Source organism: Electrona antarctica (assembly GCF_951216825.1).
Source record: "Electrona antarctica genome assembly, chromosome: 19".
Classification (NCBI taxonomy): Eukaryota; Metazoa; Chordata; class Actinopteri; order Myctophiformes; family Myctophidae; genus Electrona; species Electrona antarctica.
The window spans coordinates 16,760,008-16,776,055 of record NC_136800.1 but is presented as its reverse complement, the minus strand read 5'-3'; the positions used below and the strand labels follow the sequence as shown (position 1 = coordinate 16,776,055).

Genomic DNA, 16,048 nt, shown 5'->3' with positions numbered 1-16,048 from the left:
ATCACTTGCTGACACATTTTTGACACGTCTCCATTCCCAGAGTGATATTCACTCTGCTGTGGCAGACGCTTTTTAAAGCTACCAGACAGACGGGAGTGGGATTCTCACAGATTTTGGCTCGACCGTGATTGGCGAGTGTCTGGTTTCAGTCGAGCCCCGAGAGGATGTGATGTCACCCCAGCAAGATTACAAAATAACACGCCGCAAGCTGGGTTGGCTAATCAATGATCGTCAGAAACTCAACACAACACAGCTGTGAAGCGTCACAGACAGTAATATACGCCAGCTGGTTCTCAAGATTTTTAATTTCAATAACTCCAATAACCCTGAGATGTGTACAAATGGAACCTGTAGGGGTCCATTTGGTTCCATGTGTACGCTCTCAGAGTTACGGACCTGTAAGGCTCTATTTAGAAGCCCCTCAAAGAACACAGAGGGTCGCTGGACTGGAGCCCACTTTGAAAACCACTGACAAACAAACCAGAAGGTTACTTAAAGACAGATTTTAAATCCAACACTGGAAATTCAAATCATGTTAAGAAACACTACCTATGTTATAATTTGGCATTCTCATAAACAATGTTATATACATTTTGGTGTTTGAAGTTTGAACAGATAATTCTACCCCGCCTCAACAATTCCCAAACTCAAGACAGTCCAAGGACCTCAGTAAGGAGATAGGCATCCTAAAGTCTGAACCACCTAAGCTGGCTCCTTTTCAAGCGAAGAAGCAGCGTCTCTACTCCGAGTCTCTCTCGTGTGACTGAATTTCTAACCCTATCTCTAAGGGAGATGCCAGCCACCAATCTGAGAAAACTAATTTTGGCCGCTTGTATCTGCAACCATATTCTTTCGGTCCTGACCCACACTTCGGCCATAGGTGAGAGTGGGTCTTCTCCTTCTCCATCCTCCCCTCACTTGTGAACAAGACCCCGAGGAACTTAAACTCCTTCACCTGGGGTAATGTCTCATTCCATACTTGGACTGCACAATCCATCGGTTTCCTGCTGAAATGCTTCCAGACCATTGCAAATAGAAATGCTCCTAGACCACTGCAAATAGATAAAGTGTTAGTGAGCTTGTCAGAAAAGAAACAAATGATAAAAGCCTCAATGCGGGTAGCATCCATCGACAATGTAATTCCCTTGCTCCATATAATGTCGGCGTGTCGCACATCAACAATGCAAAAAAATAAAATAAAAATAGAATAGAATACGCAACGCACATCACTTAGTTGAGGTGCTGAGTTAGATAGTGACATCAGAAAAAGAAGAATAAAGCCACACACTCAATTGCTCCAATGTAATTTATTGACAACTTCATCTGGTCAAATCTGGTCGTATGGTTTGACCAGATGAAGAGCCTTGGCTCGAAACTTCGTCAATAAATTACATTGGAGCAGATGAGTGTGCGGTCTTATTCTTCTTTTTCTGTACATCGACAACATGCCATGGTGTGACACATTGTGAGCTTGTAGATTTGATGTATTTTCAATGTGCAACACAGGCACGCAACCAAGTATAAACCTGTCTTTAGAGAGTGATTCACAGCAAAGGAAAACATTTAAATAAGTCATATTTCAGAGAACTTTGTCGCTAAAGAATGTGAAACTAAATGGCGAGACCTTCTGTGCCATAACTGAAAAACATCCAGTAGAAGCAAGGAAGGCGTTGGCTTTTTTGTCTTTTTTTCCTCCTGTATTAGATTCATATTGTTTGACCCCAAAGCAAACAAACATGTAGCACTGTCATCACCTCTGGTGTCTGCTGCGACTAAGTCTGTCACGATCCTGACATTTTACTTGACCATTAAATGTCATTAAAAATGACCATTAAATTAACAATTTAATTGAAATAATTACATTTGTGTTTGCTTTTTAGGCTTTGTAAACAAAACAAATGTGCACAGGGCAGATTTGACAAATAATTTACTATGACAGGTATCTATAATGAAAATAAAATGTAATATTAGCCAAACAACTTGTGAGCTTTCAGATTGGCCATTTCCGCAATTTTTCTTTATACAGATGGCTGGGAACGATTCTGGACGCCTATACAAGAAATAACTGAATACCTGAAATAAGTGCGATCAGGCAATTACTTTACTATTAAAACAAGGAAAGCATCGGTGTCATTTTCGATTTTAGTGTTGGCTATTAAAAATGGCAGATATACAAACTCACAGCACGTCACTTCGTGCCGCACTGCAAGCTTATACATCTGCCATTTTTGACAATTTTGAAAGATTTCCGCGGTGGGTGCAGTAAGTTCCGACCAGTCATTGGTCCGACAACGACAACCTACCTCAAACCCTAACCTAACCATAACCGCAAGCACGGAGCAGCGCATGTTCGCCAACCTTAACGCATGTTTGTCAACCTTAATCCGGTCGTTTTCTGCATGTCGGACCAATGACTGGTCAGAAAAGCGTACGGACCCCTTCCAGGGCCAAATATACATCCATGTGGGGGTCCTTAGCACAGAAAATAACTATTGATTCAGATCAGAAGGCAGTTGTACAATCAGCCTCAGGTTTTAACACTTTGTGAGCCGCTTACTGTACATACCGGTAGTGTAGCTGCGACACTCACCTGTTGGGGTCGGCCTGCGTGATGTCGATGCGAGGCAGGGTGTTGATGGGCAGGCTGGTGGGTCGGATTCGGGCCCCCCTCTCCTCTTCGGGGGTGAGGGAGACCGACCGGCCCCTCTCCCGGTCCCTCTCCATCTGCCGCCATGACAGCGGCGGGAGCTGCAGGTTGCCGGAGAAACGGCGGTAACCCCGGCGGAGGTCCACGCCCAGAGTGCTGCCGGCGGAGAACAGCATCCCCGGAGTCTCCTGACACACGATGGGGACACAAAGGAAAACATAAATCAGTCTCCTGACACACGATGGGGACACAAAGGAAAACATAAATCAAGGTAAACATTACGCGTTCATCATAGTCGGCGGTGGGAAAAGTACTGAATCCCAAGTATGTCAAAGTAGACTTATTAGGGAATCAAAAATGCATTGTATGTTTACATTATTTACTAGTCCACATTAATTAAGTCTATTTTGTGAAGCTCTTTGTTCATATCGGGGTCTGCACTGATCAGAAGCTGGTCGATTTGACTGCTTTGTTCATAGGCAAGTGCCTCCCGAGTACCCATGAAATCCTATATGCATAATAATAAATATGTTTGTATAGAACCTTCTATAGGAAACATGCAGCTCAAAGTGCTAAAGATTAGGTATAAAACAAATGGAATGGAATCATGTGAATCTCGGCATCGACAAGGGAATGCACGGTTCCAATGTGGATCTTGGACATGTGTCCAGTCATGTCTATGACATAATATATGATGTATGACTCCAATTTAGGTTTCAACCCAAACAGAGTCCCTTTGACCAACCCTAACCCACAGGACATATGCACATTAAAAGGAAGCAAAAAAAAAAAAAAGGGACAGCAAACAAGAAAACAAGAAAATCTTAAGACTGTGCGGTACATTATGAATTCCATATCCGTATAGTGAGCACTGTTAATGTGAATGTACTAGGGCAAGATATTCAAAGCATGATAATTTACAGATGGCAGCAGGCAGGAGATAGAGTTAGAAAGAGTTTCAGCACAAGTTGAAGGCAAATTGTTTACTCTTTCAATAGTCGCTCACAACAAGTTGTACACTGTGTAGACTTTCCTTAGTCACGATAACCAGCAGCACCGGGTTTCATTTTTCACTGGTCACTCACAACAAGAAAGTTTGATTTTAGGGTTCGTGAACTTGCTATCTGTTCTGGATGTAGGAGGGGAAATTAGCAGATATACAAGCTCATAGGGAGTCATTTTGTGCCGTACTATGAGCTTTCTTTGTTCCTGGGGAGGTCCCTAAAACGAAATATTTTGAGATGGGGTGTCCACTGTCCACAGCCAAATACAATTTTGGGAGTCCTTGACATGGAAAAAGTTTGAGCACCACTGATATATGCTTCAGAAAACTGTTTTGTAGAACCTGCCTCAGGTCTTATCCTTTCGTTGAAGGAACTGAACTGCATTGATGTTGGAACTCTTTGAGGAACAGAGACAAATTTGTTATGGCACTGAAATGATTAATGAACTACACTTTCAAGAAAAAAAGAGAAATAGATCCAATATAACCTTTGAAAATCAAACTGACTGATGTTGTGGTTGGGGTTCAATTCATTTGAGCGTTTCATTTTACTGTCCTGCAATGAACTTTAACGCAAGTCATTTGTGTTGGGAAAATAAGCAGGGTACAGCGTTTGGTAATTGGGATGTTAACCTTTGCGGGGTGGGACACTGACATTTTGACTGGGTGGGTTTAAAGCTTGGGGTTTAAACTTGCTCCACGTCCCGTATTTCTAAGTGACAATGTTGACAGTTCTGGTCAGCAGTGTGTCATCAGGGACGTCATGGGACTGATGATGGGTCCTTGTTTTGTCTCCTTGGTTGTTGTCGTCCTCGGTTAACCACTGAAACCCTACTGTATATCAGCCATTACAAACCTGTGGGCCAGGGCCTAAGAAGTGGGCAAGTGTGCACTGTAACGCATTATCCACAAAGTATCCATACCAAAGCCCACCTCCGTTTGCACGAGGAACAACTAGTCCTAGTTCTTCCTAGTTAGGCCGACCTGAGACCACATTCTACAAAATGTCTTCGAAATCCTGACAGTTTTCTGAATAAACCTGTTTCTATATCAGTGGAGCGCAAACAATTTCATGTCAAGGACCGCCAAAATGATGTAATCGGCCACCGATGCCCATCTGAAAATGTTGTACCAGGGAGAGGCAAAGATTTGAGTTAAAAACGTTTGCTGTGAAATAAATAATATATTCAAAGATTTCACCACATTTTCAAAACTTTTCCAAAATAGCAGAGCTACAAGCTCGCACACTCACACTCGCACACTCACTTCAGATCTGGCAATCCATTGCAGTGGGGCTATCATACATTTTCAATAATAGGCTAACAACTGGACTAATAGTAATATCAGGCATTTACACCAACATCCCCCTAGAGGGCACTGTAAGATCATAAACCATCTATTACAGTAGTGTTAAGACTGAAAAAGAAAAACCTCAGAATGAGATGACATATCACGATGATATTACACTTTACTTTGATCCCAAAGAGCACACCGGGACATCCAAAAATATTCAACCAAATAATTTAAATCAGCAAAGCAGCCCATCCCCGAGTTAACATCAAACACGAACTGAAATATTATAAATTAAAAGAGAGGCATCATGGCCTTGGGCAGAGAAGCACATCAATGAGAATTCAACCGGGACTTCAACAGTGAATGTTGATTCAGTAACCCACAAACACAGCTATAAAAACAACCGCAAACCCACGGACAAACTAGACAAGACTGATTTATGAATACCCTGCCTTTTAAAAAATACACAATTTCTTGGTTCCATTCCCTCCGACTCATTAGAGTGAGTAAATTAACCGTTTAGTCAAAAGCCCATTTCCAGCACTCGATGCCTCGGAGACGTTCTTTACGGCGCGGTGTTGAATATAAATCGTGCGCTCACTTGATGCGGTTGATTGGGTGGCGTGACCTGGGGCCGCCGGGGCGGGAACGCCGGGACGCATCGGTGCTTCGACGTTAATGGTCGGCCGTAAACCAAGCTGCCATTCCTCGCAGGAGAGCAGGCTGCCAGCCAGGGTACACTACACGCATACAGGAGAGCAGGCTGCCAGCCAGGGTACACTACACGCATACAGGAGAGCAGGCTGCCAGCCAGGGTACACTACACGCATACAGGAGAGCAGGCTGCCAGCCAGGGTACACTACACGCATACATCACCAGTCACATTTACCTCCATCCCGCGGTGTAAATGAAGAGGCCTGGCTGACAGACACGTCCCAAATGGAACAGCAGCCAGAGACAGAGCCGGAGGGAGAGGAGAATCCAGGAATTCCTAGAATCAGTGTGAGTTTCTTATAAGACCTGAGGCAGGTTCTACAAAACAGTTTTCTGAAGCATATATCAGTGGTGCTCAAACTTTTTCCATGTCAATGACTCCCACAATTGTATTTGGCCGTGGACACCCATCTCAAAATATTTCGTTCTATATAGGGACCTCCCCAGGAACAAAGAAAGCTCATATAGCACAGCACAAAATGACTCCCTATGAGCTTGTATATCTGCTAATTTCCCCTCCTACATCCAGCTTTTAGTTACCGACCACAAACGTCGTCTTAAACAAACATTACATTCCCGTTGATAATGAATGGAGAATTTTACATCATAGTGTCTGAGCAAATAGGCATAGTGTCTATTTTACGTCATGATGATGTACTACGATGATAAGAGTTTAATAGATACAGTACAAAATAATGGTTAACGTGGTCATGGTTAATATCTAAAATGACACAGAAGCTTTCTGGGTTTTAATGGGTTAATAGGGCCTATGCACTGCAGCCCATTGGACTGCATGTTACTTACAGTATTTCAAAAGGTGTCAGCCTATATGATGCCCAATTAAGGCTCTGTTCCATATAAGTGCAGCAGAGCCTTTCCAGTGAGCCAACGGGAAGAGAACACAATCTTAATTATCATTGTGTGAGTCAAAAATGTGTTACCCTACTGTATGTTACTACATGTAATTACTGCAGCAAAGCCTTCCCACAGAGTTCAATTTCCAGGTCCAATTTCATGCCAATATAGCTGCAGACAGTGCGTGCACACGGTCTGTGTGTGTGCGTGGCTGCGTACGCACGCATGTGTGCGTGCGTGTGTGTTTTGAGAGAATGACTAGAAAGGAAAAGAGAGAAGAGAAACTAGAAATACTGCATCGCAGGTTGTATGCCTCCACCAACCGGTAGCTTTGTCTGTCCAGACTGAGACTCATGAATGATGATTGTGAAGGAATTTTAACAATGTATTTTTTTTTTTGAGCGACCTTCTCATATTTCTAACCAGGTCATCCTTGAGAGTCCAAGCCAAGGGGACGTTTGTGCCAAATGTCGTGAAATGTTCCCTCAAGGCATTCCTGAGAATGCCGTTCACACTGTTGGGAAGGACAGACAACAACCCAAAAATGGCATGGCTGTCCGGAGGCGGAGGCATACAAATAAGACGATAGAGAGAGAGAGAGAGAAAACGAGAGAGAGAGAGAGAGCGCGAGTGAGCAGGAGATGTACGTCATTTAAATTGCACTAGACTCTAGTACATCCACCCCAGGCGCCATGTGTCTGACTCTCCCCCTTTAAGCCCAATTAACCAACCTGAGTGCTGCTCAACACCCCTCCTACAAACTGGCCATGCCAAAGCGAGACTCGAGTTGCTAACTCAATTCATGAATAGCAGTTAAGTACGTATAAAAACTATTAAACAAACAGACTGTTCCACATGATGGGCAGACGTGTGGCTCTTTTCAACTACAGTATGAAACACAACCCAGGAACTTCTATAAGCTTTTTAAACATTCCAGAAGCACCCATTTAGGACGGGAAACCCTTTTGTGGTTTACACCTTTCAAGACTGGAACTCCTTTTTGGGTTGTTGTTACAATGTACAATATACAGTAGAAACATAATTGTTTGTCATTTTTGAATAAATATTTGATATAATATTTTTCAGAAACCTTTGGTCAGGATTTAGAAGGCCTCAGGTCTAAATGGGTTAACTTATGTAATGTTTTTTCGAGGGGAAAATACATCATTAAAAAAAAGCTTGCATGACAGCATTTTGCCAGCCTACTACACAACCGGATTTGAGATCTTTCCTCTGCGTCAAACACCTACAGTACTCCCCCACACAGCTGGATAGCAGCTGGGATACCAGTGTCTTTTAAATAGAGTTAGTGTTGCTTACACAACATGTCTCACAGCTCACATTTGGACATTTGCTGGGCGCTAGCCCCTCCTATGCCCAGCTTTGAGTATTTGTGTGAACAAACAGTGAAGACAAGTGTGTAAACACACACACATCATTGAAGACAAAAGTGTGTAAACACAAACATGAGGACGCAAATTGTGATTGGCCGGGAATGAGATGATGTATGATGATCGATCCATCTGGTACACGCCAAGATGCCGACAGACAGAGATATGAGGGCTGTCAGTCCAGTTGTTACAATTTAGCCTACACTTTTCAGAGTTAAAAATGTCTAAATGAACACTGAGGGTTTTAGTGTGCAGCGTGGCGTGTGCTGAGGTGAGAGAGAGGTGGACATGCCGGACATATGTGATTATGATACAGTATCGAGGTCGATTCTACAAATGTCTCTACAGTCCTGAAAGTTTTCTGAGAAAACCAATGTTTCTCATCAGTGGTTCTCAAACCTTTTCATGTCAAGGATCCCCAATTTTTCAGATGGCGGGGAAAAAAGGTCATGGAAGGGGAACCTTCTGAGAGCTTCCTGAGCAAAGGTAATAGTCTAGACTTCAAAATCAGTCAGGGTGACCACTGACCACACATGTGTGTGTGTAAAAAGAATAAGTTCTGAATTCTGGGTTCCCAGAAGTCCCGCTACGTTAGTACTACTGTACCTCCTGAGCAGCAGGGCCCATATTAGGTTCTGAGAACCTTATGTGAAACCAAGCCGCAGCATATGGAAAACAAATCCAGAACCCATGAAATAAGTTATGGCCCGGCTCACTTCTTAGTTCATATAGTCGACAAGAGCTAGATGCAATTGGTGAGTTTAAGAGCAAAAGAAGATTGAGAACGACAGAGGCAACAATACGTAGGATCCACAGAAGACGGAGCCGAGGAAGAGAAGAAAGGAGAAGAGACAGAGCAAGTGTGAGGGAAACCAGAGACAAGGACTCCAGTTTCCCAGCTCCCTCCATCCACCGGACTATCAATGAACACAGTTCTGCTGACTGCGTCTGTCCTTTAGAGGAAATGGGAGGACGTCTGGTTTATTCTTAGACATTCTTCCTGTACCAGGGAAGAGAACAGAAAACACGATGTCAGTTGAGACACCGACATATACGTCCTGTTTCAGGGAAGAAGACACGGTCAGTTGAGACACCCATGTCGATAGTGATACATGACGGTATTGTTGTTCCGTTTCATCTATTCATCTATTCATTGTGCATGGAATGTGTCTCCGAGACGAGAACATGACGCTCTCTCCCGTTTATGGATTCCTTCCTCGATTTGACAAAGGAATAGTTCCTTCCTCCGTGGCCTTGATTGGACAAAGGGGAAGTAAACACTACTGCATATCCACTTCATGCATTTCTCATTATATCCACTTACAGAGGATGAGAATAGAGCAGTGGTTCTCAAACATTTTCATGACTAGGACCCCCAAATGTAGAAGCATTTGGCCACAGACCCCCATCTGAAAAGGTGTTGTGCTAAGGAGAGCTTGTACATCTGCTATTTAAGTATAAATAGGCTTAAAGTAGTAAAACTACTATTTTGATGGTTATTTTGCAGGGTACCCCCTGGTCCCCTGGGACCGCCCAAAGGCATCTGGGGTCGCCAGACCCCACTTTGAGAACCACTGGATTAGAACACTCAATCGAAAAGGTATCAAAAGTGTAGTTTTATTAATCAAACTGCTCGCTATGGGAGAGCGCCCTCTGGTGTGATCATACAGAAGCATTACGTCATACACTCACAGGCAATGATTGGCTGGGCATGTCACGTGTGCGCCAAGGCCCCGCCCTCCAGGCAGTGGGATATAGGCGACCGACCCACGTGACTACCTCATTCCAAGCTTAAAGTAAAGAATTATACCCGAAGTCTGGTGATTTGGAGGACTGAATGTCTTCTGGTACCGCAAAACGTATTGATTCTCTATATTAGACTTCTATATGCTCCAGAAGATCGAGGCTTGCCCTCTATCATCCAGATTACCAGCACAGGAAGTACAACTGTTTCTATCCTTCCCCCCCCTCTGCCACTCAGGTGGAAGAGCACATCACTGCATGCCTGGCTGACATCTCACAGTGGATGTCCTCCAACCACCTCAAGCTGAACCCAGACAAGACTGAGCTTCTCTTCCTGCCCTATGCGGGAGCTAACTATTTCAGTAGACAACGACCTGGTAACGTCTGTCCCAACAGCCAGGAACCTTGGTGTTGTCCTGGACAGTCAGCTCTCGTTTAAAACTCACATCACAGCTGTCACTCGATCCTGTAGGTTCACACTCTATAACATACGACGAATTAGACCGTTCCTCACCCAGAAATCAGCCCAGCTCCTAATCCAGACAACATCCAGTCTTGTCAAAACTTGACTATTGTAATTCGCTCCTTACTGGCCTACCGGCATGTGCACTTAAGCCTCTCCAAATGAGAGCTCGTCTGGTCTTCAACCAGCCAAAATTCTCACATGTCTCCCCCCTGCTCCACTCCCTGCACTGGCTCCCAGTCGCTGCCCGCACAGAATACAAAACTCTGATGCTGGCATTCAAAGCAACCAAAGGTATGGCTCCCCCATATCTTGCAAGCATGATTGAACCCTACAAACCCTCCCGCGCACTCAGATCAGCCAACGCAGGAAAGCTGGAAGTACCCTCACTAAAAACACAGGGACAACGCTCCACACGTCCCAAACTCTTCTCCCTTCTGGCCCCAAAACTGTGGAATGCACTCCCCGTTGCAATCAGAACTGCAGCATCACTCCCAATCTTCCACCGTAGTCTGAAGACCCACCTTTTCAGACTCCATCATGGCCCATAGCACCTACCCCCTTAGATAGCACTTTTTAGACTTAGATAGCATTTGAAACAGACTTATAGCATGTCATGTAGACAGCACAATAATTGCATTGTATATAGTCATAGCACATCATAGTACATATGTATAGCATAGTATAGTATATATGTAGAGTTAATATGTATAGTGTCATATATAGATATGTTCTAGTTACGTTCTTAGCTTACGCATGTTTCTTGATAAGTGCATTTTATATATGTGATGTATTCCCATACTTTTGTTCCTGCCTAATGTAAGTCGCTCTGGATTAAGAGAGTCTGCTAAATACCTAAATTGTAAAGGTACAGCGTCATGCAATATGGAGGCACTAAGCCTTCTGTGTCAAACAAACTTGTGCTGGATAATGTTTGGGATGAAGATGAAATGGCATTTTGTTGGCCACAAAGACTAAACAACTGGGCTGCCCAAACCATTCTTGTGTGTGTGTGTGTGTGTGTGTGTGTGTGTGCGCGCGCGTGCGTGTCGTTTTTCCAGAAGGAATAAGGGTGTAACACAAATCGATTGAATTGATTAAAACAATTGATTTGCAATTTATCTGTATGTCATTAAAAGGCTAAATAGACGATCTACTGTTGCTATATTCACTATTTTACGACAAAGTAAAAAAAAAATGGTTAATCGAGACTTTGGATTACTTTTTCGATTAATGGAATAATCATAGAATTAGAATAATAATAAAGGAAATAATAATGTTTCGCCCTGATGAAGACCTTTACCGTTCAAAACACGTTGGCATTTTTATAGAATAAAACATGTTTTAACTTTACTTCCTCTCCTCCAAATTTTTTTGAGTGCTTGGATCTCCATTTTAAGTCTACATAACTCTCTGATCCTCGAAGCACCTTCGATCCATTCATAAGACATTCTCCTGTAAGCACCCGGTTGGCCTCTGTGGCTTTTTCTCTGAATAATAACGTTGTTGAAGAAGCCCTCGATGAATAAATGATAGGAGTTTGGCATTGAGGCTTTGAGAACATGCCGTGCAGTTGAGCCATAGCAGAGCTTGCTTGTTTCTAGTGGTTGATGTGAAGAGGAAAGACTGTCCACATCAATTATTGATGGTCAGGTGTATAAAATGTGAATGGCTTCATGAAAAGGCAGAGGACATGGTGACTCATGTTACTGAACAAACAATCATAGCAATGAGTACTGTCAGAATTTTAACCAAAATAACTCACTTACCCTACCTTTAAGACAGTACTCAAGACAGTAAATGTTTTCAACACCATCTTAAAAACAAGCACCCCATTCCCAAACGGCCAAAGGTGACCGACCTACAGTAAATTACTGGCTTCCCATAGCCCTCACTCCCATAGTCAGCAAGTGCTTCGAGGGCCTGGTTAAAGGACTCATATTGCCCATGCTTCCCGCCACCCTTGATTGATCCCCTGCAGTTTGCCTACAGAGCAAACAGGAGCACAGAAGATGCCATCGTCCATGTGCTGCGCACACGGCCCTTTCCCACCTGGAGGGAAGTCGCACCTACGTGAGGATGTTTGTGGACTATACTGCAGCTCCACATTTAACACTTTAATTCCCTCCAGGGCAGGCTCGATGGCAAGCTCCGGGACCTGGGCCTCAACACATCACTGTGCGACTGGATTCAGAGCTTCCTGACAGACAGCCCCCAGACAGTGAGAGTGGATGATCGTACGTCCTCCACTCCTGTCCGCATAGGGGCACCACAGGGCTCTCTTGCTCTGCTGTACTCCCAGTGTAGACATACGACTGCGTGGCGACACAGGAGTCAAACCATGTCGTGAGGTTTTCTAACGACACGGCAGTGGTGGGTCTGATCTCCGGCGGCGATAAGTCGGCCTACAGCGAGGAAGCAGTGGTGAACACTGCACAGACAACCACCTCTCTCTGAATGTCAAAAAGACCAAGGAGATTGTGGGTGACTACAGGAAGAAGAAGGATGAGCACCAACCAGTCAGCATCAATTGCTCAGTGGTGGAAAGGGTGGACACTTTCATTGAACATTGAGAAGGACCTGTCCTGCTGTCGTAAAAAAGGCCCAACAGCGCCTGTATGGACTCAGGAGTCTGAAGAAATGTGGCCTGAGACCCAACACAATCAGGGACTTCTACAGGGGAACAATAGAGAGCCTCCTGACGGGCAGCTATTAAATAGCACGAGAGGTATTCCCAATTTTGGCAAAATAAATCCATTGAATTTGATGTTTTCTAGGCAAAATAAACCAAATTAAAATGTAGAAAAGAGGAGACATCTGACGCTTTTGCAGTTTGTCGAAGCTAGCGCATTTTTGATGTGCCGAACAGCATTGAAATTTTGGGTCAAAATAGAAAAATCAAACATGCTTGCTCGCAAACAGAGCCAATAGTCAGCAGAGCTGTAGGCGCAGATTTTGACCGACATCAAAGTCAAACCGATGTTGGACTCGGGGGACATAGGACAGTTTGTCGGCCTTTGTCCAGTAGTGTGAAGATGTCAAACTGGAGAGAACGGGTTGTAGATCTGAAAACTGTGTTTTTGGAAGTGCCTGACTGCTGGGAAACCACATATTGCAATATTGCTGGAGGAAGGCTTTGAAAATCCAACTATAATGCACCAAATAAAAAAATTAAAATTAAAAAACCCTGATATCTTCTTTGACACACAGCAACACCATAACACTCTGTATTTGCTTTTGACACATCAGTGAATAACGCAAGCATATAGATTCAGAGGGGTCGCGACCGCCAGGTTGAGATCCTCTGCTCTACATCCCAGTAATGCTAACTAACCTAGAAGACTAAAGCCTGATTTATGCTATATCGTACACCGCCAAAAGTAGCAGATATATAGTTGTGGCACGTTGTGAACTTGTAGATCTGACAATTTCACTGTGCAACACCACAAAACGACAAAGTATGAATCAGGCTTGAAGATGAATTGCTTTGTACGCACTACGCAGGCATACCTCAACAGGTATGGATGTAGATTACAGAGATGTACGGAGTGGTAATAATACAGGCAGCGTACAGACAGTACAGACAGCACAGACACAGTAAAGACAGTAAGACAGTACAGACAGCACAGACACAGTAAAGACAGTAAGACAGCACAGACACAATACAGACAGTGCAGACAGCACAGACACAATACAGACAGTGCAGACAGCACAGACACAATACAGACAGTGCAGACAGCACAGACACAGTAAAGACAGTAAGACAGTGCAGACACAATACAGACAGTGCAGACAGCACAGACACAATACAGACAGTGCAGACAGCACAGACACGGTAAAGACAGTGCAGACAGCACAGACACGGTAAAGACAGTGCAGACAGTACAGGAAAGTGATGAGGTCCTACTGTTCATCGTCACAAATGTTCTGGTCTTGCACGTCTAATTATAAACACTGCTGCTTTTGAGGGGAAACAGATGGACCTTTTCACTCTCGCACTCTGCACACGCACACACGCATGCACGCACACACACACACACACCACCATCACCCCACCCTTTTGTCAGATCTCTCTCTCTCTTTTCCTGTTTTTCCTTCACCTTTGTCTCCTTCTGTCTTCCTCCAGGCTTTTAATCCCCCACCACCTCTCTCTCTTTTTCCCCCCTGCTCTCTGCCTCGCCCCACCAAGCCCACCCTCCCCTGCTCCGCAGTTGGCCCTGCCCAGCCAGGCCAGCCGTCTGTTGAATGGGCATCTGTTCAGTGAGTCAGTCACCATCTCCTGATGAGACTGCACCATAACATCGTCCAAAAGCCTCACCGTCACCGCCGGCTGGTCCAACGCGGACGACAACACACGGACGAGGAGTCACATTGTTAAGGATGAGGCACACAAAAAGAAAATAATAGATATAATAAAGTTCTACACAAGAGGAATGAATGGCGGTGGGCTCGGCAACTAGGGTTCATTCAGGATTTTCAGAAGTGGCCGTGGGCGAGGCGCAGTGATGTATGCAGGGGTGCAACAGTAAATCTAACTAATCTATTTAATCAATTATAAAATGTAATCGCTTTGGAGGGAACATTTGAAATATCGCTTTTTGTTCTTATAAAATAGATAGATTTAATCTATTATATTAAAATTGATAAGATTTATATTATAGATTTATATCTATTATATTAAAACAATCTATTACATATTTTTGATATATAAAAGATAAACAAATGATCCAAAAAAACATGCCTCTACATTATTCAATTCAACTTAAAAGTAATCAATAGAATAATGGCTAAGAACATCATCGATACTTGCATCCCTAGAGGGATGAACTGATGAATGAATGGATGGATGGATGATACAGGACAGGAAAGGCGGGTCGATACTCACATCACCTGGGGTGACTCCCAGCGCACTCCTGCTTTTCTTCATCCTGACTGATGTACCCTCGGAAGAATCGTCCGCCTCCTCCTTTCGATCTGTTTTAAAACGTCCGTCCGTCCACCCGCTGTCCCCTCCTCCTCCTCCTCCTCCTCCTCCGGGCAGCCTCAGCGCTACACCTGCACAATGACAGAGGAGTGGAGTGTGGGCGAGCAGAACACCAGTCCAAAGGCTGCTCTTTTGGAATGCATACAGTGACAGAGCAGCCTCTGTCAGAGTAATGTTGTTCAACAATACACATTCATTGTATCGTTTCTGTATTGTATTTGTAACAAGTTGATTCTCAGTCCCACAGAAGGTGCACATTCTGCTGTGACATGTGAATCTAACATACCTGTGTTTATCTATGTAGATGCTGTAATTGGGACGCTGCCTTGATTGCCTGAAGAGAGCTCTGATTGATTGCTTTAGGGGGAGCGTCTTGTGTGCTGCTAAATGCGTCGTGATTTGCTGACTGCTTAGCCAGGGGTGGAGTCAGGAGTCTATATAAAGGGGAAATGGCTCAGTAGAGAGTGGGCTGCCATGGGGAGAGGTTGACTCCAGTACCTCTCTGTTAAGTTATGTTATTTTAGTTATTTTCTTCACTTATGTTGTCCAGGCCTGGATCTAATTAAACTCATCTTTCACCTGCAAGTCTGCCTCATGTCCATTATGTCATTTTTATGGTTTTATTACTGACAAACGGCTGATCTACGATCCCACTTGGTAACACATACAGTGCCTGTTAAGACAGATGGTTCTCAAACATGTCATGTCAAGGACCCCCACGTTTATATGCATCATCAGGCTGCGGACCCCCTTCTGATAAGATTTTCTTTCATAATCTTTCAAAAATCTTGGAAAATAGACAAACTAAAAGCTCAAAAACGCATCGCAACGCATTTTGATTCTTGATGCTATATTAACTAATTGGGGACCCCCTGGAATACTGTCAACTTGTGTCAAGGACCCATGGAAGTCCCCGCCTCCCCGGACCCCACTTTGAGAACCACTGCTTTAAGA

General features: G+C 44.0%; 1 protein-coding gene across 3 annotated transcripts in view; it reads right to left on the bottom strand.

Moving 5' to 3' along the window:
- LOC306912590 (3',5'-cyclic-AMP phosphodiesterase 4B-like) overlaps positions 1 to 16,048 on the bottom strand; it is a 110,352-nt gene that overhangs the window by 71,490 nt on the left and 22,814 nt on the right. For all 3 annotated transcript variants that reach the window (XR_013788404.1, XM_079488924.1, XM_079488925.1), the window contains exons 2-3: positions 14,996 to 15,165; positions 2,591 to 2,835 (exon numbers count right to left, since the gene is read on the bottom strand). Coding sequence is in view for 2 of the 3 variants with exons in the window: in XM_079488924.1 (XP_079345050.1) it covers positions 2,591 to 2,835; positions 14,996 to 15,037 (287 nt within the window). In the remaining variant the exon portion in view is untranslated. The remainder of the gene's footprint in view (positions 1 to 2,590; positions 2,836 to 14,995; positions 15,166 to 16,048) is intronic.